The sequence below is a fragment of the Tamandua tetradactyla genome, chromosome 7 (genome assembly GCF_023851605.1).
Source record: "Tamandua tetradactyla isolate mTamTet1 chromosome 7, mTamTet1.pri, whole genome shotgun sequence".
Taxonomy (NCBI): domain Eukaryota; kingdom Metazoa; phylum Chordata; class Mammalia; order Pilosa; family Myrmecophagidae; genus Tamandua; species Tamandua tetradactyla.
The window spans coordinates 15,911,556-15,937,752 of record NC_135333.1 but is presented as its reverse complement, the minus strand read 5'-3'; the positions used below and the strand labels follow the sequence as shown (position 1 = coordinate 15,937,752).

Sequence of the window (26,197 nt, the reverse complement as noted above, 5' to 3'; positions counted from 1 at the left end):
TACTCAATTGTATAATACCACAGAAAGCAAGTGTGGGAATTGTCCACAGACAAATAGCGTTCTTCTTCTTCTTCCTAAAAGAAAAGATAAAGGAAATGATTATCTATTATATTTATTTTAATATTTTGATGAGGCGTAAAAATCACAGAGGAACTATGTTACTTATCTAAGATTACAGAAAGAGTAAAGAATAAATTTCAGAACACAATTAATAAATATACATATAATACTAGTTCAATTATTTAGCCATACTTGTAATGAAGAATTTAGTACCAATAGTGACAGAATTAGAAAATGTTTAGATGGTTTCCAGCCATACTGTTTCTAGCATATGCATCTTCCTCAATGAAACACAATTCAATTAATTTTCTCATTCAATGGTTCTCAACCAGGGGTGATTTTGCTCCCCAGGGGACATGGGACAATGTCTGGCGATATTTTTGTTTGTTACAGCTGGGGGGCTTTTGAGTATCATTCAAAAGTCAAGTGTACCTCCTTAATTGGTATAGGATCTGATATCACCATATATAAATGACAAAGATTTTCCTATACATGTATGCAGGATGTGTATGTAGTTTTTACTTGACATTACACATCTGTATGGGATTTAAGTACACAACAAAAAGAAAAAGTGTCCTTGGGAACTGTGTTGTTGAAACTGGTAAACACCTGTAAACTCAAAAAGAAAAATTCAAATATTTTTCATGCTGTTTTGATTGAAAGTGAATTAATATTCATCTTACCTATCCCACATCACTCTGCCTACTTGTCCCCTGAAAATAAAGACTACTAATTTAAAAGAAGGCTAAAAGCCTCCCAAATAAAGGCAGGATTCATCACAATGAGTTTATAGAACAATAGTTTCAGGCATACTTGGGTTGGAACATCAGTTATGAGATATGTTAATAGTACTTTGTTATTAATTCTTTAAGTCCAGTGTTTTCAAATGTTTTACTTTTTTGTAAGCTAGAGAGGATTCAACATCACTCTCATTCATTTGCATTCATATGTGCTTTCTTGAATTGAAGAAAAAGCAGAGGAGTAAAAACAAGTCTGCAAAATTGCTGTTAATCCTGAGTCTGGCCATAGGAGTGCATGGCAAAAGTGAGAGCTGTTTATCTGAGAGTACTATTATCACTAATGTCATGATTATAAACTTTAACATACTTATTAATAAAAAGGCTAAAGTAAAATATATATATAAAGATATATCTAAAAGTCAACATATTTACAATACTCTAAAATTGCTCTATTTTATAATATAACTGATACTATTTAAAGCAGCTAAATTAGGTTGAAAATCTCAAAAGAAAGACAAATAAAATTTTACAAGGAAAATTATTCAAGATTTAGTAAGTTATAATTAAAAACAACTTACTGGGCCTGTAACAAGTGGTTTTATGACATACACGCCAGCAAAAGAACATCGCAATTCTGTCTTGGGAGAACTAGTGTTTAAAGAGAGGGAAAGGAGAAATAACTACAAATGAATAGGAGATTAATGAAAATTTTACTGCTGCTTTAAAAAAAGCTTTTTAGCAGAAAAGTCACAAACATGATACAAAAATAATACCAAGAATTCTAACATACCTACTACCCAGGTACCCAGATTTACCAACTGTAAACATTTCACTACATATATCATATTCTATTTATCTGTCTGTCCGTCTATCTATCTATCTATCTATCTATCTATCTATCTATCTATCTATCTATCTATCTATCTATCTATCTTGTCTATCATCTTATAAATCTTTGAGAAGAGTTTACATACATCATGCTCTTTCACCATTTAATACTTCCATGTGTATTTCCTAAGAACAAGGATATCCACTAATGTAACCACATTACATTTAAGTATCGAGTTCAAGAAATTTAACATTCTCCCAATAATGTCCTTTTGGAAATTTGAGAAATTTCTCCTCCATTATTAGATCTAATTCCAGGATCATGTATTACATTTAATTGTCATTGTCTCTTTATTCTCTCTCTCTCTAAAAAACGGTGGCAAAATATATTCAATATAAAATTTCTCATCTCAACACCCCCCCAAACATACCATTCAGTGGCATTACTCGCAGTCACAATGTGTGCTACCATCACTATCATCCTTTACTCAAACTTTTCCATCATCCCATCAGAGATCTTGCTTCCATCATGTATTAACTTTACATTCCCCCCATGCCCTTATGCCTGGTTATCTGGACTCTACTTTCTATCTCTATGAATTTGCATATTCTAGTTGTTTCATATAAGTAGAATCATACAGCAATCTGTCCTTTTGTGCCTGTCTTATTTCACTTAACATGAAATCTGTAAGGTTCATCTATGTGGTGGCATGTATCAGAATTTCATTCCTTTTTAGGTTGAGTAATATTCCATTGTATGTACATACCACATTTTGTTTATCCATCTGCTGATGAACATTTGGGTTTAGTCTACTTTTTTTGTTATTGTAACTAATGCTCCTATGCTGCTTTCAGTTCTTTTCGGCATTTACCTGGAAATGGGATTGTCGGGTTATATGGCAATTCTGTGCTTAACTTTTTGAAGAACTCCTAAATTGTTTTCCATAGTGGCTGCAACATTTTAAATTCCCACCAGCAATGTAGGAGGGATCATCTCTCTCCACGTCCTCTTAGCACACATTATTTTAGTTTTGTATTTTCTTTCACAATATCCATCCTAGTGAGGTATCTCATTGTGGATTTGATTTGCATTTCCCTAGTAACTAATGATATTGGACATGTTTTCATGTGCTTATTGGACATCTGCATATTTTCTGTGGAGAAAGGTTTATGGAAGTTCTTTGTCCACTTTTTAATTGGATCGTGCCTTTTTCTTGTTGAGTTCCTGGAGTTCTTTATGTATTTTGGATAATAATACCTTATCTGATACATGATTCCCCAATATTTTCCCGTTCTGTAGGTTAACTTTTCACTCTCTTGATAATGTCTTTTGATGTACAAAAGTTTTTAATTTTGATGAAATCCAATTTACCTAGTTTTTCTCTTTGTTGTTTGTGCTGTTGGTGTCATATTTAAGAATTCATTACCTAACACAAGGTCCTAAAGATATTTTCCTATGTTTTTTTTCTAAGAATTGTATGGTTTTAACTCTTATATTTAGGATTTTGATTGATATTAAGTTAATTTTTGCTCATGGTGTGAGGTAGGGGCCCAGTTTCATTCTTTGGAAGGTATATACCCAGTTTCCTGAGAACAATTTGGTGAAGAGACTATTCTTTCCCCATTAGTAGGAGAAAGAGTAGACTTGGTACCCTTGTCAAAAACTATTGGCCATAGTTATGTGGATTTATTTATGAACTCTTAATTCTATTTCATTGGTCCATATGCCTGTTCCTGTGCCAGTACTACACTGTTTTGATTACTGTAGCTTTGTAATAAGTTTTGAAATCAGGAAATGGGAGTCCTCCAAATTTATTCTTCTTTTTCAAGATGATTTTGGCTATTTGGGGCCCCTTCCCCTACCATATGAATTCAATGATTAGCTTTTCTATTTCTGCCTGAAGGGCTGTAGGAATTTTCATTGGGATAGCACTGAATCTGTAAATTCCTTTGGGTAGTATTGACATCTTAAAGATATTAAGTGTTTCAATCCATGAGCATGAAATAAAATATTTGTTTATTTGTCTTCTTTAAATCCTTCAGTACTGATTTGTAGTTTTCTCTGTACAAGTCCTTTACTTCCCAGTTTAAAATTATTTCTAGATATTTTATTCTCTTAGTTGCTAATATAAATGGAACTGTCTCCTTCATTTCCACTTTGGATTTTTCTTTGCTGGTGTATAGAAATACCATTGATTTTTGCATGTTAACCTTGTAACCTGCCATTATGCTGAATTAATTAACTTATTAGCTCTAGTCCCTTTCGAGAACTTCCAGTACAATGATTAATATCAGTGGTGAAAGTGGACATCCTTGTTTTGTTCCTGATCTTAGAGAAAATGCTTTCAGTCTTTCACTTTAGTGCATGATGTTAGCTGCAGGTTTCTCATGTGTCCTTTATAATGTTGAGAGAATTCCCATCTATTCCTAGTTTTCTGAGTGTTTTAGCAATAATGGCTGATAGATTGTGTCAAATGCCTTTTCTGCATCAATTGAGATCATGTGGTTCTTTTCTTTCCTTCTATTAATATACAGTATTACATTGATTTTCTTAATTTGAACCACCCTTCAGTTTCTGGGATAAATCCCACTTGGTCAATAGTGTATAATTCTTTTAATGTGCTGTTGGATTCAATTTGTGAGTATTTTGTTGAGAATTTTTGCTTCAATATTCATAAGGGATATTGGTTTGTAATTTCTTTTCTTGTGATATATTTAGCTGACTGATTCTGCCAATATTTTCTATTCCTTATTTCATTTTTCCCCACTCTAATCTTTATTATTTCCTTCCTTCTCCTCACTGTGGGTTTATTTTGTTCTCCTTTTTCTAGTTTCTCTGGGTATGACGTTAGGTTACTGATTTGAGGTTAGGTTACTAATTTGAACATATGAAATATATGAAACAGCATATAGTTGGGTCATGCTTTTTTATCCATTCTGCCAATCTCTGCTTTTCATAGCAATAAATTTCCATCTAAGCACTGCCTTTGCTGCATCCTATAAGTTTTGGTATGTTGTATTTTCATTTTCATTCATTTCAAGATATTTCCTAATTCCCCTTTTTACTTTTTCTTTGACCCACTGGTTGTTTAAATTGTACTGTTTAATCTCATATAATTGTGAATTTTGCAGCTCTCGCTCCCTGTTATTGGCTTTTAGCTCTATTCCACTTTGGTTTGAGCAGATATTTTTTATTTCAACCTTTTCACACTTATTGAGACTTGTTTTGTGGTTAACATATGGTCAATCGTAGAGATTGATCCATATGTAGTTGAGAACAATGTATATTCTGGTGTTGTTGGATAAAGTGTTCTGTCTATTGATGAAGTGTTATGCCTGTTAGGTCTAGTTCACTTTATTATATTGTTTAAGTCCTCTATTTCCTTATTGATCTTCTGTCTAGATATTGTGTCTGTTTTTGAAAGTAGTTTATTGAAGTCTCCCACTATTAATATAGAAATGTCTATTTCTCCCTTGCAATCTGTCAATGTTAGCATCATATATCCTGGGAATCTGTTTTTAGATGCATTTATGTTTATAGTCACTATATATTCTTGATGAATTAATCCTTTTATCAATATATAGTGTCCTTTTCTGTCCCTTATAACAGTTTTTGACTGAAAGTCTATCTTATAATATTAGTTTAGCCTCTCCCACTCTTTTGATTACTTCGCATGGAATAATTTTTTCCATTATTTCACTTTCAACTTTCTTGTATATTTAAATTTAGGTGAATTTATTGAAACAGCATATACTTGAGTCATGCTTTTTTATACGTTCTGCCAATCTCTGCCTTTTGACTAGAGAGTATATTTTTCAGATTTTTGATTTGTGCTTAACATCCCAAATTTATAACAATCTTATTTTGATTTGATACTGACCTAACTTCAATAGTTTACACAAACTGTGCTCCTATCTTTCTCCTTCTCCCCACCTTTACATTGTTATTGTCACAAATTTCACCTTGATTTACCTTTATTTTTTATGCATTTAAATTTTAGATACTGTAAGAAGTAAAAACTGAAATTACAAACCAAAACCACAATAATTTGGCATTTATATTTACCTATATTTTTATCTTTACTGGAAATCTTTATTTATTCATGTGCCTTTAATCTATTGTCTAGGGTCCTTTCCTTTCAACCTGAAAATTACCTCTAGCCTATCTTATAGGGGTGGTCAAGTAGTGACAATCTCTGGCAGCTTTTGTTTATCTGGGAATTTCCTAATCCCTCCATCATTTTTGAAAGACAGTTTTGCCAGATATTTGATTCTTGATAGGCAATTTTTTTCCATTCACCCCATTGCCTTCTTGCCTCCATTGCTTCTGATGAGAAATCATCACTTAGTCTTATTGGGGCTCCTTTGGACATGATGCATTGTTTATCTCTTGCAGCTTTCAGGATTCCCTCTTTGTTTTTGACATTCAACCATTTGATTATAATGTGTCTCCATATGAATGTCCTTGAATTTATCCTGTTTAGATTTCATTGATCTTCTTGTATGTGTATATTTGGGTCATTTTTTTTTATTCAGGAATTTTTCAATGATTATTTCTTCAAATATCTGTTCTGTTCCTTCCTCTCTCTCTCCTCTCCTTCTGGGATTCCCACAATGTGTCTATTGGTGTGCTCAGTGGTGTTTCACAGGTCTCTTAGTCTATGTTCACTTTTCTTCATTCCTTTTCCTTTCTTCTCCTCAGACTGAATTACTTCAATTTTCTTATCTTCAAGTTCACTTATTCGTTCTTCTGCCAGCTCCAATTTGCTGCTGAACCCCTTGAGGGAGTTTTTTATTTAAGTTGCCATGAAGTTCAGCTCCAATAATGTGTTTGTTTCCTTTCTATGATTTATATCTTTTTTTTAAACTCTATTTTTTCATCTATCATTTTCCTTTAGTTTCTGTTCATTTTGTCCTTTGGCATTTTTATCATATTTAAGACAATTTTTAAAAGTGTTTGGTATGTACAAAGTCTGGACTTTCTCATTGATAGTTTCTAGTATCTTTTCTTGCTTCTTTGCATAGGCCATTTTTTCCTGTTTCTTTGAAGGCTTGTAATCACTAGATATTTTACTACCTTCTTTTTTTTTTTTTTTTTTTTTTTTACATGGGCAGGCACTGGGAATCGAACCCGGGTCCTCTGGCATCGCAGGCAAGCATTCCTGACTGCTGAGCCACCGTGGCCCGCCCGATATTTTACTATTTTAATGTGTTATCTCTGGAATTTAGTCACTGAACTGTCTGTTTCTTAAACCTGAATCCAGCTGGTATTATGAGTGAGATTTCTTTGAATGCTAGGAACTAACAACAAAAAAAGATTAGTGCTTGCAAGTGCTTTCCTGGAAAGCTTATCCATCTTAACGATGGGTGTAAAGAACAGCCTGAGGAAAAAAACATACGGTTCTCTCAGTCTTTTAAGTATAAGTACTTACATGGATCCAAATATCCTTTTTTCCCCTTAGAAAGTTGTTTATCCTGGTTCCAGATGCTGTATTGCTCTATGCAGCTGTGATGTGATTGTTTTCTTACAGTGCATTAGCTGACCTACAGGCTTCAATGTGCTGGGCAAATTCTGGGATTGCCTGCAACAAGTCTTTTCATGCTGCCACCAGACAGGCTGATACAGATATACACATACCTGATACAAGCTGGTACAGATATACATGTATGTGATACGGGTTACTTTGCTCCCTCTAGGACCAAGGCCAAGGACCTCCCACCAGAGCGGAGGCTGGCTCTGCACTAAGTCAGGGAGGGGAAGGGGGAGGGCCAGCAACAGCACAAGGTTTACCTACCATTTTTTAATTAATTAATTTTTTTTTTTTGCATGGGCAGGCACCGGGAATCGAACCCGGGTCTCCGGCATGGCAGGCGAGAAGTCTGCCTGCTGAGCCACCATGGCCTGCCCTTCCTACCATTTTTAAGTTGTCTTTTACTTGAGTCAGTGCTTCTCATCTTACTGCAATCTTTTAATTATTTTCCAAGGCACTGGGAAAGATGGTTATGCCTGTTTTCACTGTTTAAAACTTCTGTGGAGGGAACAGTACAGAATAGCTCCCGGGGCTACAGCAGGGAATGGGCACACAGCGTAACCCAGTCTGGGCTGGTTAGTCTGACTGCGAAACTCGGCTGCGGTGAGTGAGATCCCCGAGCGGCGGGCGATTTCCCGAGCAGCCGCAGCTGCGGCGGTCCGAGCTAATCCCTCCCTCCTTCCCGGGCTGGCTGAGGGACATGGAGAGACAAGCTTCCCAGCCAAGGCGGCCGGCGCCACGCTTTTGCGGGCGGCTTCGAGTCTCGGCTTCGAGTCCGCAACTACGAGTCTCGCATCAGAGGGCTATCCAAAGTCTGGGCTGGCAAGTCTGATTGCGAGACTTGGCTGCGGCGAGACCCCCGAGCAGCCGCAGCTGCGGCGGTCCGAGCTAATCCCTCCCTCCTTCCCGGGCTGGCTGAGAGACTCGGAGAGACAAGCTTCCCAGCCAAGGCGGCCGGCGCCACACTTTTGCGGGCGGCTTCGAGTCTCGGCTTCGAGTCCACAGCTACGAGTCTCGGATCAGAGGGCTATACAAAGTCTGGGCTGGCAAGTCTGACTGCGACTCTTGGCTGCGGCGAGACCCCCGAGCAGCGCGTGATTTGCCAAGCAGCCGCAGCTTCGGCGGTCCGAGCTAATCCCTCCCTCCTTCCCGGGCTGGCTGAGAGTATCGGAGAAGCAAGTTTCCCAAGCCGAGGCAGGCGGTGCCCTTCTTCTGCGGGCGGCTTCGAGTCTCAGCTTTGAGTCCGCGGCTACGAATCTCAGATCAGAGGGCTATCCAAAGTCTGGGCTGGCTAGACTGACTGCGAGACTCGGCTGCGGTGAGACCCCCGAGCGGCGCGTGATTTCCCAATCAGCGGCAGCTGCGGTGGTCCGAGCTACTCCCTCCCTCCTTTCCGGGCCGGCTGAGAGTATTGAAGAAGCAAGTTTCCCAAGCCGAGGCAGGCGGCACCCCTCTTTTGCGGGCGGCTTCGAGTCTCTGCTTCGAGTCCGCGGATACGAGTCTCGGATAGGAGGGCTATCTAAGCAGCGGTAGCCCCCCACCACGGGAGGCTTCCTGGTCCGGTGGGGAATCCCCCAGGCCCGCTGCGGCCCGCAACCAGCCACAGGGTCCCCTCAAGCCGCGGCAGCTGATGCCCCCACCACGCGCGGCCCCTGAACCAACGGAGAGAATTGGATCCAAAATCCCCAGGCCACGGAGATCGGTGACTGGGGGAGACCCATTCCAAACACTTGAGACAAACGTGTGCCACGTGCGCCACATACTGGGCAAGATAAGAAAAACAGATCCCAGAGATTTCACAGAAAAATATTACAACCTTGCTGGGTCCAACACCAAGAGAAATCTGAATAAATGCCCAGACGCCAGCAGCAGAAGATAACTGTCCACGCTCAAAAGATTGAGAATATGGCTCAGTCAAAGGAACAAACCAATAGCTCAAATGAGACACAAGAGCTGAGATAACTAATGCTGAATATACGAACAGAAATGGAAAACCTCTTCAAAAATGAAATCGATAAATTGAGGGAGGACATGAAGAAGACATGGGCTGAACAAAAAGAAGAAATAGAAAGAGAGAATCTTAAAAGCAGCAAGAGAAAAGCCATTCATCACATACAAGGGAAGCCCAATAAGAATATGCATAGATTTCTCAGCAGAAACCATGGAGGCGAGAAGACAGTGGGATGATATATTTCAATTATTAAAAGAGAAAAACTGCCAATCAAGAATTCTATATCCAGCAAAATTATCCTTCAAAAATGAGGGAGAAATTAAAACATTCTCAGACAAAAAGTCACTGAAAGAATGTGTGACCAAGAGACCAGCTGTGCAAGAAATACTAAAGGGAGCACTAGAGTCAGATACAAAAAGACAGAAGAGAGAGATATGGAAAAGAGTGTAGAAAGAAGGAAAATCAGATATGATATATATAATACAAAAGGCAAAATGTTAGAGGAAAATATTATCCAAACAGTAATAACACTAAATGTCAATGGACTGAATTCCCCAATCAAAAGACATAGATTGGCAGAATGGATAAAAAAAAACAGGATCCTTCTATATGCTGTCTACAGGAAACACATCTTAGACCCAAAGATAAACATAGGTTGAAAGTGAAAGGTTGGGAAAAGATATTTCATGCAAATAACAACCAGAAAAGAGCAGGAGTGGCTATACTAATATCCAACAAATTAGACTTCAAATGTAAAACAGTTAAAAGAGACAAAGAAGGACACTATATACTAATAAAAGGAACAATTAAACAAGAAGACATAACAATCATAAATATTTACACACCAAATCAGAATGCCCCAAAATACGTGAGGAATATACTGCAAACACTGAAAAGGGAAATAGACTCATATACCATAATAGTTGGAGACTTCAACTCACCACTCTCATCAATGGACAGAACATCTAGACAGCGGATCAACAAAGAAATAGAGAATCTGAATATTACTATAAATGAACTAGACTTAATAGACATTTATAGGACATTACATCCCACAACAGCAGGATACACCTTTTGCTCAAGTGCTCATGGATCATTCTCAAAGATAGACCATATGCTGGGTCACAAAGCAAGTCTTAACAAATTTAAAAAGATTGAAATCTTACACAACACTTTCTCGGACCATAAAGGAATGATGTTGGAAATCAATAATAGGCAGAGTGCCAGAAAATTCACAAATACGTGGAGGCTCAACAACACACTCCTAAACAACGACTGGGTCAAAGAAGAAATTGCTAGAGAAATTAGCAAATACCTCGAGGCGAATGAAAATGAAAACGCAACATATCAAAACTTATGGGACGCAGCAAAGGCAGTGCTAAGAGGGAAATTTATTTCTCTAAATGCTTATATCAGAAAAGAAGAAAAGGCAAAAATTCAGGAATTAACTATCCATTTGGAAGAACTGGAGAAAGAACAGCAAGCTAACCCCAAAGCAAGCAAAAGGAAAGAAATAACAAAGATTAGAGCACAAATAAATGAAATTGAAAACATGAAAACAATAGAGAAAATCAATAAGGCCAGAAGTTGGTTCTATGAGAAAATCAATAAGATTGATGGGCCCTTAGCAAGATTGACAAAAAGAAGAAGAGAGAGGATGCAAATAAATAAGATCAGAAATGGAAGAGGAGACATAACTACTGACCTCACAGAAATAAGGGAGGTAATAACAGGATACTATGAACAACTTTACGCTAATAAATACAACAATTTAGAGGAAATGGACGGGTTCCTGGAAAGACATGAACAACCAACTTTGACTCAAGAAGACATAGATGACCTCAACAAACCAATCACAAGTAAAGAAATTGAAGCAGTCATTCAAAAGCTTCCTAAAAAGAAAAGTCCAGGACCAGACGGCTTCACATGTGAATTCTATCAAACATTCCAGAAAGAATTAGTACCAACTCTCCTCAAACTCTTCAAAAAAATCGAAGTGGAGGGAAAACTACCTAATTCATTCTATGACGCCAACATTACCCTCATACCAAAACCAGGCAAAGATATTACAAGAAAAGAAAACTACAGGCCGATCTCTCTAATGAATATAGATGCAAAAATCCTCAATAAAATTCTAGCAAATCGTATCCAACAACACATTAAAAGAATTATTCATCATGACCAAGTAGGATTCATCCCAGGTATGCAAGGATGTTTCAACATAAGAAAATCAATTAATGTAATACACCATATCAACAAATCAAAGCAGAAAAATCACATGATCATCTCAATTGATGCAGAGAAGGCATTTGACAAGATTCAACATCCTTTCCTGTTGAAAACACTTCAAAGGATAGGAATACAAGGGAACTTCCTTAAAATGATAGAGGGAATATATGAAAAACCCACAGCTATATCATCCTTAATGGGGAAAAATTGAAAACGTTCCCCCTAAGATCAGGAACAAGACAAGGATGTCCACTATCACTACTATTATTCAACATTGTGTTGGAGGTTCTAGCCAGAGCAATTAGACAAGAAAAAGAAATACAAGGCATCAAAATTGGAAAGGAAGAAGTAAAACTATCACTGTTTGCAGATGATATGATACTATACATCGAAAACCCGGAAAAATCCACAGCAAAACTACTAGAGCTAATAAATGAGTACAGCAAAGTAGCAGGTTACAAGATCAACATTCAAAAATCTGTAGCATTTCTATACACTAGCAATGAACAAGCGGAGGGGGAAATCAAGAAACGAATCCCATTTACAATTGCAACTAAAAGAATAAAATACCTAGGAATAAATTTAACTAAAGAGACAAAAAACCTATATAAAGAAAACTACAAAAAACTGCTAAAAGAAATCACAGAAGACCTAAACAGATGGAAGGGCATACCGTGTTCATGGATTGGAAGACTAAATATAGTTAAGATGTCAATCCTACCTAAATTGATTTACAGATTCAATGCAATACCAATCAAAATCCCAACAACGTATTTTTCAGAAATAGAAAAACCAATAAGCAAATTTATCTGGAAGGGCAGGGTGCCCCGAATTGCTAAAAACATCTTGAGGAAAAAAAATGAAGCTGGAGGTCTTGCACTGCCTGACTTTAAGGCATATTATGAAGCCACAGTGGTCAAAACAGCATGGTATTGGCATAAAGATAGATATATCGACCAATGGAATCGAATAGAGTGCTCAGATATAGACCCTCTCATCTATGGACATTTGATCTTTGATAAGGCAGTCAAGCCAACTCACCTGGGACAGACCAGTCTCTTCAATAAATGGTGCCTAGAGAACTGGATATCCATATGCAAAAGAATGAAAGAAGACCCATATCTCACACCCTACACAAAAGTTAACTCAAAATGGATCAAAGATCTAAACATTAGGTCTAAGACCATAGAACAGTCAGAGGAAAATGTCGGGAGATATCTTATGACTCTTACAATTGGAGGCAGTTTTATGGACCTTACACCTAAAGCAAGAGCACTGAAGAAGGAAATAAATAAATGGGAACTCCTCAAAATTAAACACTTTTGTGCATCAAAGAACTTCATCAAGAAAGTAGAAAGACAGCCTACACAATGGGAATCAATATTTGGAAACGACATATCAGATAAAGGTCTAGTATCCAGAATTTATAATGAGATTGTTCAACTCAACAACAAAAAGATAGCCAACCCAATTACAAAATGGGAAAAAGACTTGAATAGACACCTCTCAGAGGAGGAAATACAAATGGCCAAAAGACACATGAAGAGATGCTCAATGTCCCTGGCCATTAGAGAAATGCAAATCAAAACCACAATGAGATATCATCTCACACCCACCAGAATGGCCATTATCAACAAAACAGAAAATGACAAGTGCTGGAGAGGATGCGGTGAAAGAGGCACACTTATCCACTGTTGGTGGGAATGCCAAATGGTGCAACCACTATGGAAAACAGTCTGGCGGTTCCTCAAAATGCTGAATATAGAATTGCCATACGACCCAGCAATACCATTGCTGGGAATCTACTCAAAGGAATTAAGGGCAAAAACTCAAACAGACATTTGCACACCAATGTTTATAGCAGCGTTATTTACAATTGCAAAGAGATGGAAACAGCCAAAATGTCCATCAACAGAGGAGTGGCTAAACAAACTGTGGTATATACATACGATGGAATATTATGCAGCTTTAAGGCAGGATAAACTTATGAAGCATGTAATAACATGGATGGACCTAGAGAACATTATGCTGAGTGAGTCTAGCCAAAAACTAAAAGACAAATACTGTATGGTCCCAATGATGTGAATCCACACTCGAGAATAAACTTGGAATATGTCATTGGTAACAGAGTTCAGCAGGAGTTAGAAACAGGGTAAGATAATGGGTAATTGGAGCTGATGGAATACAGACTGTGCAATAGGACTAGATACAAAAACTCAAAAATGGACAGCACAATAACACCTAATTGTAAAGTAATCATGTTAAAATACTGAACGAAGCTGCATCCGAGCAATAGGTTCTTGTTTTGTTTTGTTTTGTTTGTTTTGTTCTTATTATTATTACTTTTATTTTTTTTCTCTATATTAACATTCTATATTTTTTTCTGTTATACTGCTAGTTCTTCTAAACCGATGCCAATGTACTAAGAAACGATGATCATGCATCTATGTGATGATGTTAAGAATTACTGATTGCAGGGCGGGCCGCGGTGGCTCAGCGGGCAAAGTGCTTGCCTGCCATGCTGGAGGACCTCGGTTCGATTCCCGGCCCCAGCCCATGTAAAAACCAAACGAACAAACAAAATACAATAAAACAAGAAAATGTTTAAAGATGTTTCCCTTTCTTCCATCCTTCCTTCCTTCTCTCTGTCTTTCCTTCCCTTCCTCCCTCTCTCTTTAAAAAAAAAAAAAAAAAAAAAAAGAATTACTGATTGCATATGTAGAATGGTATGATGTCTAAAAAAAAAAAAAAAAAAAAAGGTCAGCACAATACTGCCTAACTGTAATGTAATTATGTTGGAACGCTGAATGAAGCTGCATCTGATCTATAGTTTTTTTTTGTTTTTTTTTTCTTCTTTCTCTTATATATTTTTGTACTTTTTATTTTTATTTGTGTTTTCTCTGTGTTATCACTTTATTTCTTTTTCTGTTGTCGTGCTATTTCTTTCTCTAAATCGATGCATATGTACTGAGAAATGATGACCATACACCTATGTGATGATATTAAGAATTACTGATTGCATATGTAGAATGGATTGATTTCTAATGTTGTGTTAGTTAATTTTTTTTAATTAATAAAAAAAAAAAAAAAAAAAAACACTTCTGTGGAGGGACAAAACCCGGAGCCTTTCACTTTGCCATCTTGGTGATACCACACCCACGCCTATTACATTTTTTTTTGGTGGGGGGAGGTGCATGGTCTGGGAATGGAACCCGGGTCTCCCGCATGGAAGGCAGGCATTCTAACCACTGAACTACCCATACACCCCCACACCTATTACTTTTTAAGCCTAAAAACTTAAATCTTACAAATGTAAAATATAACAATATTTTACTTCTAGCCTATATTCAAAGTGATTTTGTCTTCTTTTCACATTCCTTTAAAGGGAGGAAATAGACATTAAATCACAGTTTTGAATTTGAATCTCCACAGATATAAGTGCTTTTTTAATACAAATAAACATATACATTGACATTCACAGTGAAAATCTTACCTCTTATTTTTTATATGACAACTTACTGGCACATCCCACTTAGAAAATAATGTTCCTTCATACTCTAATTTAATCTAAAAAGGAAGGTAAAATAGTTCAAACAAAAAATCTGCTCCAAATTTTTCATCTCAACGTTCAGTTTTTAGGTTTCAATTTTATGGGTACTTGTTACTTAAAGGAAGAGTAATTAAAAGTTAAATCTTTTGAAATTGTAATATAACAAAGGAAAAGCAACAAACTTTCAGACACTTTGTTAGTCTCCTAAAAAACACAAGAATTTTATTTTATTTTACTTCAAAAACAATCTTGTTAGCACCTAGGATGTGACTGGTCCTGTAATAGGTTCTGGGGATGGAAAGGTGGTGAAATGTCCTCTTTTACTTAAAAGTAAAGTCACTTCTAATTCTGAGATTCTATTAAGCATATATCACTTAACCATATATCTATCATTATAATTTTCATCAGTTACCTTTTCCTTATTTCTAAAGCTACTTGCTTCCATATTGTTTGATTTACAAATTCTTTCTTTCTCTTCCTGAAGCATACTGATTTGCTTCCTGACTTTCTAACATCATCCGTCTTAATCTCTGCACTAGTACTCTTCTTCGGCTAGAGTGGGAACCCAATTTCACCTTTTAATATTTGTCACATAAAAATTGCATATATAAATATTGCTTCAATTTTTTCACTTGTAAAATGGAGATTACAATACCAACTAATGCATAGATTTGATATGATAGAACTAATAACAATATATAAAAAATTTTTTTAAGAAGATATAAGCTTGAAATAATGAAATAAAATTTGATAGAATTACCAGAAGAAATAAAGTGTTAAAAGCCACAAACATAGATTTTAAACACTTTCTCAAACTGTAGATGAACCTGAAAAAAAAGGTACCCATAGACTTGAAAAATATAAATAACAAGTTTGATGTTGTGTGTATATATCCCTAATACACATTCTTTTCAATCTCACATACATTTTCCAAAACTGACCACATTTACAGAGGAAAGAGGAAGTAAAAATAACCCCAAAGAATTATCACATACCATATCATTTGTTATTACTGAAAAAAATTGAATTTTTCATCAAGTTAAGCAGGAAAAGATCTTAAGATATTTGTAATCCAAAAAGAAAAAAACAAAAACTGTACTTCTGTACTTCTGAGTGATACATGGAATAAAACAGAAAGTACAGTGGAAATTACAAAGTATTGAGAAATATACAACAAAAGATTGATAATATCAAAACCTGTGTTGTGTAGTATAAATAATTCTTAATAGGAAGTTTATAGCCTTAAGCATGTCTAAAATAAATAAGACAGTTTGGAAGTTAATAGAGTTAGTTTGCAGGATAAGATGCTAGTAAAATAACAACAGAAGAAAACCCAAAATGTGAAAGGGTTAAACTTTAAAAAGGGACAAAAAGAAAGGAATGAAAGGAAACAAAGGTTTTTGATGACTGATTCAATCTCTTTCCTTGTAACTGGCATGTTGAAGTCTATTTCTTCTTGAGTCAGTGTAGGTTCTTAGCGTATTTCTATGAAATTGTCTATTTAATCTATGTTGTCTAATTTGTTTGTGTACCCGTTATTTTTAAGCTTGCAATTTAAAAAAAAATTTTTTTTTTTTTTTTTTTTTGCATGGGCAGGCACCAGGAATCAAGCCCAGGTCTCCAGCACGGTAGGCAAGAATTCTGCCATTGAGCCACCATTGCACCACCCCCATTATTTTTAGAATCTTCTTATGACCTTTTTTATTTTTTATGGGGTCAGTAGTAATAACCCTGTTCTCATTTCTGATTTTATTTATCTGCATCTTCTCTCTTTTTGTCTTTGTCAAAAGACCAAAAAAAAGCTAAGAGTTTGATTTTGGATTTCTAGACTTCAAAACCATGGGACAATATATGCTCATTGTTTAATCCAGTCATTGCGTAACATTAAAACTTGGTTTCCTACGTTGTTGAAAGAAATTAAAGAAGATCTAAATGAATGGAAAGAGGCCCCATTTTCATGTATGGATAGACTTACTATTATTAAGGTGGAAACACTCCCCAACTTGAGCTACAGATTCAACACAATCCCTATCAAAATCCCAGCTAGTTTCTTTGCAGTAATTGACAAAGTGATCCTAAAACTCATGTGGCAATTCAAGGGACCCAGAATAGCTAAAGCAATCTTGAAAAAGAAGAAAAACATTGGCACACTCACACTTCCTGATTTCAAAATTTATTACAAATCTAGACTAATAAAGGCAGTGTGGTACTGGCATAAGGATATATTTATGGTTAATACGCTTTGAACAAGGGTACTAAATGAGTCAATGAGGACAGAACATTTTTCAGTGCATGGTGCTGGGCCAAACAGATTTCTGTCTGCAAAGAATTAAGTTACAGCTTTACATCACACTATAAGCAAAAATTAAATCAAAATGGATCTAAGAGTTAAATATAAGAGCTAAACTATAAAACTCTATAGAAGAAAACATTTCACATCCTTAGTTTTGACAACGGTTTCTTATATTTATACCTAAACCACAAGCAACCAAAGAAAGATAAATTATACTTCATAAAAATGAAGAACTGTACTTCAAAGAATGCCATCAAGAAAATAAAAAGAGCTTCTTTTCCCAAGATGGTGGAATCAGGAATTCTAGGATTCAGTTTGTCCTCTAGGACAGCTAGTAAATAGCCAGGAACTATCTGAAGCAACTGCTTTGGGGACTCAGGAGACTGGAAGAACACTGTCCCCTATCCAGGGAAGAGCAGAAGGAAGGAACTGATAAACTGATGTAAAGAGCTGTGAATAGATCTCTGCATGCTGCAGAGGCTTGTGCCCACCCTCTGTCGGCACAGCAGGCTACCTTGGAAACGAATCCCTCAGGGCAGAAAGAAAGCACTTGTTAGGTTCTATTTCAACCCTGCTCCTGGCAGGGGAGGAAGCAGGGCAGATTGAGAGACATAGCTACTTCTCAGGGTAGTGGAGATCAGTTGCTAAAGGACAGCTCTTCCCTAAGAAAAGGGGAAGACAGGGCTGGGCACCGACTCTGACTTTCTTTCTTTCTTTCTTTCTTTTTTTTTTGATAGAATTCAAATTGATAGCATGATCAAATGGCTTTTTTTTTTCACATTGCACAAAGTATTTATTGTTTTGTGATACTTTGTTTTATTTATAAGAAACACACACATGTATTTATACATGGTGTGCCATGCTATAGGGTGCAATGTGAAGCCACAGTATTTGTTTAATTTTGTTTTGTTTTTTCTTTTTATTTAGATATATTATATATTCACACACTATTTAATCATACAAAGTGTACAATCAGTGGTTCATAGTAGCATCATATAGCTGTGCATTCATCATTACAATCTGTTTTGAAAAATTTTTGTTACTCCAAAAAATTTTTTAAATAAGGATAAAAATAAAAGGGAAAAAGGACACCCAAAACATCCTATCCTCCCATCCCCATTTTTTTGGTCTTTTTTTCGTAGTCATCTGTCCATATACAAGATAAAGGGAGTGTCAGTCAAAAGTTTTCCACAATCACGCAGACACTCCTTAAAAGCTCTATAGTTATTCAATCATTTTCAAGAATCAAGGCTATTGGTTTACAGTCCAACATTTCAGGTATTTCCCTCTAGCTACTCCAATACACCAAAATTGAAAAGGGATAGCTATATAATGCATAAGAATAAGCTCCAGAATGACCTCTTTATTCTATTTGAAATCTCTCAGCCATTGAACTTTGTTTTATTTCATTTCCTGTCCCCCTTTTGGTCAAGAAGTCTTTCAAGTCCCACATTGCAGAGCCAGGCTCATCCCCAGGAGTCGTGTCCCATGTTGCCAGGGAGATTTGCAACCCTGGGCAACTCTGGTTTTTGATTAGCAAATTTGAGCTTCTGGCCCCCACCTCTGAGAACAACCAGCCCAAACCAGAAAGCAGCTGGCTTTGATTCAAATCCACCCCTGGCAGGAGTAACCAGGGCTGACCGACAGACAATAACTTTTCAAGGAAGCAGAGAAAAGTCTGCTCAGGGGAATATTTTCCCCCAAGAAAAGGCAGGGAGCATGGCCCAGTACAGATTGTGGCTTTTGATTAGAGAATTCAGATTGTAGGGTCTGGGATCTGAGAACAGTTTCAACCTGCCCTGGCCAAAAGTGACTGGCAGCCTCAAGTTATCTCAACCATGCATCTGACAGGGGCAGAGTTAGCTAAGAATTAAAGGCGCAATACTACCTTAGGACTGTGGGGAACGGGTGACCGAAGACTGCCGTCTGCTGGACATGACAGGAAAACACAGAATCAGGGATGTATCACTCAAGGTCTCCTCCCCAGGGCACTTTGGCATGGATCTAACCTCCTTCATGGGTCCTGAGCCTGTTTTCACTGAGAAAAACTGGCTTTTGTAGGTCCTTTTCAGGGGAACCCTCCTCCCAGAATTAGCCTTCCAGGCAAAAAGTAGCTAGAGTTAATGAAAGGAGTGTTTAAAACATGTAGAAGTAAAGGGGAAACAAACAGAACAGATCAACATAAGAATAGAGGAGGAATAGGGAAAGGAAGCCTTTTTTTTTTCCTGGGGGTGAAACAATAGAACAAGTAGTGAAATCTCAAAAATTATACCATATAGTCAGGGTAAGAATCAGATGAGTAAGAGCTAAAAAATTCTGATCAGTTAAACACGAACATTATAAAGATCTAGAATAAGTTGAACCAAGTGTCTAAGAAGTCAATTAACAAGAAAACCCTAGGTAAGAGAAAGAAACACCTCCAGAATAAACTCATCAAAAGTCAGGTACCTAGGCACCAGCAAAAAATTACAAACCATCATAAGAAAAAGGAAGATGTGACACAATCAAAGGAAGAAACTAAAGCTTCAGATGAGATACAGGAGTTGAAGCACCCAATTAATAATGTCAAACAAATATCCTAAATCAATTCAAGGAGATGAAGAGAAATGTGGCAAAAGAGATAAACAATATAAAAAAGACACTGGATGAGCATAAAGAAGAATTCAAAAGCATGCCAAGAAATAGCAGAACTTAAGGTAATGAAAAGTACAATAAAAGATAAGAATGCAATGTAACAAATGCTAATGAGAAGAGGCAGAAGAAAGGAACAGCAAAATAGAGGATAGGACATTTGTCAGACAGAACAGATCAGGAAAAGAATGGAAGAAATGGGGCAGGGTCTCAGAGAACTGATGACAGTGTGAAACACACCAGTATATGTGTCCCAGGAGAAGAGAGGGGAAAAGGGACAGAAAGAATATTTTAGGAAATAATGATTTAACTAGAATGTCAAATGCCAAATTCAAAGAGAACTCTAAAACAGAAAGAGAAAAGTAATCACATGCAAAGGAAGCTTTCCCACTAAGATCTGGAACAAGGCAAGGATGCTCACTGTCACCACTGTTATTCATTGTGCTAGAAGTTCTAAGTAGAACAACTAGGCAAGGAAAAGAAATAAAAGGCATTCAAGCTGGAAATGAAGAAGTGAAATTTTTGCAATTTATAATGGACATGAATCTATATTTAGAAAGTCCTCAAAAGTCCTCAAAAAGTTACTAGACCTAATAAATGAGTTCAGCAAAATGGCAGGAAACAAGATTGACATACAAAAATCAGGAAATCAAGAAAAAAATTCATTTACAATAACAGCAAGTAGAATCAAATATCTAGTAATAAATTAACCAAGAATGTAAAGGACCTGTGCACAGAAAACTAAAAACATTGCTAAAAGAAATCAAAGAAGACCTGAATAAATGGAAGGACACTCCCAGTTCATCGATTGGAAGATTAAATGTTGTTATGATGTCAATTTTACCCAGTTGATTTAAAGATTTGATGCAATACCAATCAAAATTATAATAGACTAATTTGCAGAAAAGGAAAAGCAATTATATATTTGGAAGGGTGAGAGACACTGAATAACCAAAACATCTTGAGAAAGAACAATTAACTCACTCATACTTCAAAGCACATTACAAAGTTACAATGGTCAAAAAAGCATGGTACTGGCATAAGGATAGATATATTGATCAACAGAGTTTAATTGAGCATTCAGAAATAGACCCTCACATTTATGGTCAATTGACTTTTGACAAGGCTCCCAGGTCCACTCAACTGGGATAGAACAGTCTCTTCAACTAATGGTACTGGGAGAACTGGATATCCATATCCAAAAGAATGAAAGAGGATCCCATCTCACACCCTATACAAAAATTATCTCAAAATGGGGCAGTGCAATGGTGGTTCAGTGGCAGAATTCTCACCTGCCATGCTGGAGACCCGGGCTCGATTCCTGGAACCTGTCCATGCCAAATATATATATATATATATATATCTCAAAATGAATCAAAGGTCTAAATATTAGAGCTAGGACCATAAAACTCCTAGAAGAATGTATAGGGAAGCAACTTCAAGATCTTGTGGTAGGAGGTGATTTCTTAGACCTAACACCCAAAGCACAAACAATGAAAGAACAGCTAAGTGGAAAATGGCATCTGCTTAAAATTGAATACTTTTTTTTTTGCTTCAAAGGATTTTGTCAAGAAAGTGAAATGGCAGCCTACACAGTGGAAGAAAATATTTGGAAGCCACATATCCAGTGAGGGTTTAATATCCAGAATATATAAAGAAAATCCTACAACTCAACAATTAAAAAAAAAAACCCAATGAAAAAAATGAGTAAAAGACTTGCAATGCAGTGATCCATTTGCATTTCCAAAGAGCAAATGCAAATGGCTAAAAAGCACAGGAAAAGATGCTCATCATCACTAGCTATTGGGGAAATGCAAATCGAAACCACAATGAGAGATCATTTCCCATCTACTATAAGAGCCATTATCAAAAAATCAGAAAATTACAAATGTTGGAGAGGATATGAAGAAATAGGAACACTTATTCACTGTTGGTGGGAATGTAGAATGGTGCGACTGCTCTAGAAGACAGTTTGGTTGTTTCTCAGGATGCTAAGTATAGAACTGCCATATTATCCAGCAATCCCATTACTAGGTATATATTCAGAACTGGAGTCAGGAATGCAAACAGACATTTGCTCACTGATGTTCATAGAAGTATTATTCACAATTGCCAAAAGATGGAAACAATCCAAGTGTCTATCAGTTGAAGAGTGAGTAAACAAACTGTGGTATGTACATACCATGGAATATTATTCAGCTGTAAGAAAGAATGAAGTCCTGGTGCATGCATCAACATGGAGGAGCTTTGAAGACATTACATTAAATAGAAAAAGGTAGACACAAAAGGACAAATATTGTATGGCCTCACTAATATGAACTAATCATAATAAGCAAACTCTCAGAGTTAAAATCTGGAGTATAAGTTACCTGGAGATAGAAAGAGGGTAGAGAACGGGCAATTGATGGTAAAGGTATACATAATTTTTAATAAGGTTGATTGTAAACATTTTGAAATGGATAGAGATGATGGTAGCACAATACTGTAAGTGTTATTAACAGTGCTGAGTGTGCACACTTTGGAAGTTTAGGATCATACATGTCACTGAAGGAAAGCTAGAGGATAAAACATGGGGCTTTATAACATAGTGAAACCTGTTGTGAATGATGACTGAGGTTACTTACATAAATATAAGAAAATTGAACTAGAACATAGGTGTTAATAATAGAGTTGTATATGGAAAAAATGCTATTAACGCAAACTATGAACTATAGTTAACAGTAACATTGTATCATCCTTTTATCATTTATAACAAAGGTAGTAAAACAAAGTTAGGCATCAATAATAGTAGGATGTAAGTGGTACGGGATTTTTTTTCTCAGAGAAATGAGAATGTTCTCAAATTGATTGTGGTGAGGAGTGCAATGTACTGAGAGCTACTGAATTTTCACTTTGGATGGACTGTAAGTTGTGTGAATAAAACTGTTAAAAAAAAGAAAAAGACAATCCACAGTTCATTTCCTAATATAAATTATGTAGACAGCTTAATTGAACACCATAAGTACATGGAACCTTGAGTAGGATATGAGATTTTGTTGGTTTGTCCAGAGTGATGCCCCAATAAATCACAGAGTGATTTGATCAGTGAATAAAAAAGTATTTGCAAAGTCCCCTTTGGGGAATGGTGAGAATGGGGGAAAATTCAACTTCCCCAAGTTGAATTCTTGATATTCTCACAAGCAGTGTGGACAGCCAAAGCTATAGGCTGAGCCCCCAGTCTTGAGGTTTGTTCATATGGAACTTGGCCCCTCAAGGAATAGGTCAAGCCTATTTAAAGTTGGACCTAGGAGAAAAACCCTAGAATGAGCTGAGACTTAGTATCAAGGGATTGAGAAAACCTTCTCCACCAAAAGGGGGAAGAGGGAAATGAGACAAAGTGTCATTAGCTGAGAGATTCCAAACAGAGTGGAGAGGTTATCCTGGAGGTTATTCTTATGCATCAAGTAGATATCATCTTGTTATTCAAGATGTAATGGAGAGGCTGGAGGGAACTTCCTGAAAATGTAGAGCTGTGTTCCAGTAGCCATGTTTCTTGAGGATGATTGAATAATGACACAGCTGTCACAATGTGACTGTGTGATTATGAAAACCTTGTGTCTGATGCTCCTTTTATCTACCTTGTCAACAAAGGAGTAGAATTTATGGAATAAAAATAAATAATAGGGGGAACAAATGCTAAAATAAATTTAGTTTGAAATGCTAGTGATCAATGAAAGCAAGGGGTAAGGGGTATGGTAGGTATAATCTCTTCTTTTCTTTCCTGTGTTCATTTTATTTCTTTTTCTACTGTCTATTTCTTTTTCTGAATTAATGCAAATGTTCTAAGAAATGATGAATATGCAACTAAGTGATGATATTGTGAATTACTGATTATGTATGTTGTTTTATTTTCTTTATTTTTTAAAAAAAAAAAAGAAAAAGAGCAGCTATCATGTTTAAGACAAAAAAAAAAAAAAAAGTTGGGCCTTGGAGTCACCCCCAAGAGAACCACTTTTGTTGCTCAGATGTGGCCTCTCCCTCCAGCCAACACAACAAGCAAACTCACAGCCCTCCCCCTGTCTGCATGGGGCATGACTCCCAGGGGTGTGGACCTTCCTGGCAACGTGTGACAGAGGTCCTAGGGTGAGTTGAGACTCAGCATTAAGGGATTGAGAAAAACTCTAGAATGAGCTGAGACTCAGCATCAAGGGATTGAGGGAAATTTCTCGACCCAGGAGTGGGAAGAGTGAAATGAGACAAAGTGTCAATGGCTGGGAGATTCCAAGCAGAGTGGAGGGGTTATCCTGAAGGCTGTTCTTGCACATTAAGTAGATATCACCTTGTTGTTCAAGATGTCGTGGAGAGACTGGAGGGAACTGCTTGAAGATGTGGAGTTGTGTTCCAGTGGCCCTGTTTCTTGAAGATGATTGTATAGTGATGTAGCTTTCATAATGTGACTGTGTGATTGTGGGGGCCTTGTGTCTGATGCTCCCATGGCCTGCCTTGTCGGTGGGCGAGTAGAACACATGGAATAAAAATGGGTGATGGGGTGTTCTAGTTTGCTAGCTGCCGGAATGCAATATACCCGAAACGGAACGGCTTTTAACAAGGGGAATTTAATGAGTTGCTAGTTTACAGATCTAAGGCTGAGAAAATGTCCCAATTAAAACAAGTCTATAGAAATGTCCAATCAAAGACATCTGGGGAAAGATACCTTGGTTCAAGAAGGCCGATGAAGTTCAGGGTTTCTCTCTCATCTGGAAAGGCACATGGCAAACACAGTCAAGGCTTCTCTCTCGGCTGGAAGGGCACATGGCAGACACGGCATCATCTGCTAGCTTACTCTCCTGGCTTCTGGTTTCATGAAGCTCCCCGGGAGGCATTTCCCTTCTTCATCTCCAAAGGTCGCTGGCTGGTGGACTCTCTGCTTTGTAGTGTTGCAGCATTCTCTGCTCTCTCTGAATCTCTCATTCTCCAAAATGTTTCCTCTTTTATAGGACTTCAGAAACTAATCAAGACCCACTCAGATGGGTGGAGACATGTCATCCCCTAATCCAGTTTAACAACCGTTCTTAACCAAATCTCATCAACCAGGGAGATGATCCCATCACAGTCCCAAATACACAGCATTGAATAGAGACTATTCTACCTTTAAGAAATGAGATCCATATTAAAACATGGCTTTTCTTAGGGGGCATACTTCCCTTCAAACCAGCACATGGGGGAACAAATGTTAAAATAAATTTAGTTTGAAATGCTAGTGATCAATGAAGGGGAGGGGTAAGGGGTATGGTATGTATAATTTTTTTTTCTGTTTTCAGTTTATTTCTTTTTCTGAATAGATGCAAATGTTCTGGGAAATGTTCATGATGATGAATGTGCAACTATGTGATGATATTGTGAATTAGTGATTATATATGTAAACGGAATGATCAAAATAGGAATGTTTGCATTTATTTGGTGTTTTTTTGGTATTTAAAAAAATAAAAAAGACAGTCCACAGAATAGTAGAAAATATTTGTAAATCATATATCTGATAAAGGGCTTCTAGCTAGAATATATGAAGAACGATTACAACCTAATAATAAAAGTATAAATAACCCAATTACAAAATGGGCAAGTATCTGAATAGGCCTTTCTTCAAAGAAGATATACAATTGGCCAATAAGCACATTTCTCATCAAGGAAATGCAAATCAAAACCATAATTAGATATCATTTCACACCTATTAGTATGGCTATAATAAAAAAGATAATAACAAGCATTGATGAGGATGCGGAGATATTGAAGCCCTCATATACTGTTTGTAGGGTTGTAAAATGGTGTAGCCTCTTTAAAAAACATTCTGGAGGAGGGTCCAAGATGGTGGCTTAGTGAGGTATGGAATTTAATTTGTCCTCAGAACACCTAGGAAATAGCCAGGAACAGTACAGAACAGCTGCTGGGGCCACATGGATGACCAGACACACAGTGTACACCAGTCAGGACCAGCTGGACCACCTGTGATCCCACTCAGAACTTTGAGTCTCCCAAGTGCAGAGGCTAGCACCCCTCCTCCAGACTGGTCCCCAGAGGGGAAAGGAAAGAGTTTTACTAACAGCAAGGGGCTGAGCTCAAACAAGCTCCAATTGTGGAATTAAGTAACAAATTCTAACTACTAAGGATAGACCCCCAGCTAGCTGAGTAAAAGCTGAGGTTGCTGGTTTTGGCCCTGGTGCAGAGGGGGCAGGGCTGACAGAAAAAAAAAAACAGAGTTTTTTTTTTGTGTGTGGATCAGACAGCACAAAATACTTGAAAAGCTCTGGGCCCTGAAGGAAAGGAGAGGACACAAAGTACCTGGAGATATATAGAGCAATGTGCCAACTTAAGCTCTTGATTGGCAAACCTGGGAGATGGGGGTCCTGC

The 26,197-nt window shown here is 37.0% G+C and overlaps 1 protein-coding gene across 4 annotated transcripts in view; it reads right to left on the bottom strand.

Moving 5' to 3' along the window:
* The window catches only part of CATSPERE (catsper channel auxiliary subunit epsilon), a 249,994-nt gene that overhangs the window by 188,619 nt on the left and 35,178 nt on the right, over positions 1-26,197 (bottom strand). For 3 of the 4 annotated variants that reach the window (XM_077168505.1, XM_077168504.1, XM_077168506.1), the window contains 3 exons: positions 14,833-14,906; positions 1,379-1,448; positions 4-74 (listed from right to left, as the gene is read on the bottom strand). In XM_077168505.1, the coding sequence (XP_077024620.1) occupies positions 4-74; positions 1,379-1,448; positions 14,833-14,906 (215 nt within the window). The remainder of the gene's footprint in view (positions 1-3; positions 75-1,378; positions 1,449-14,832; positions 14,907-26,197) is intronic. The other variant, XM_077168507.1, reaches the window with a different exon arrangement.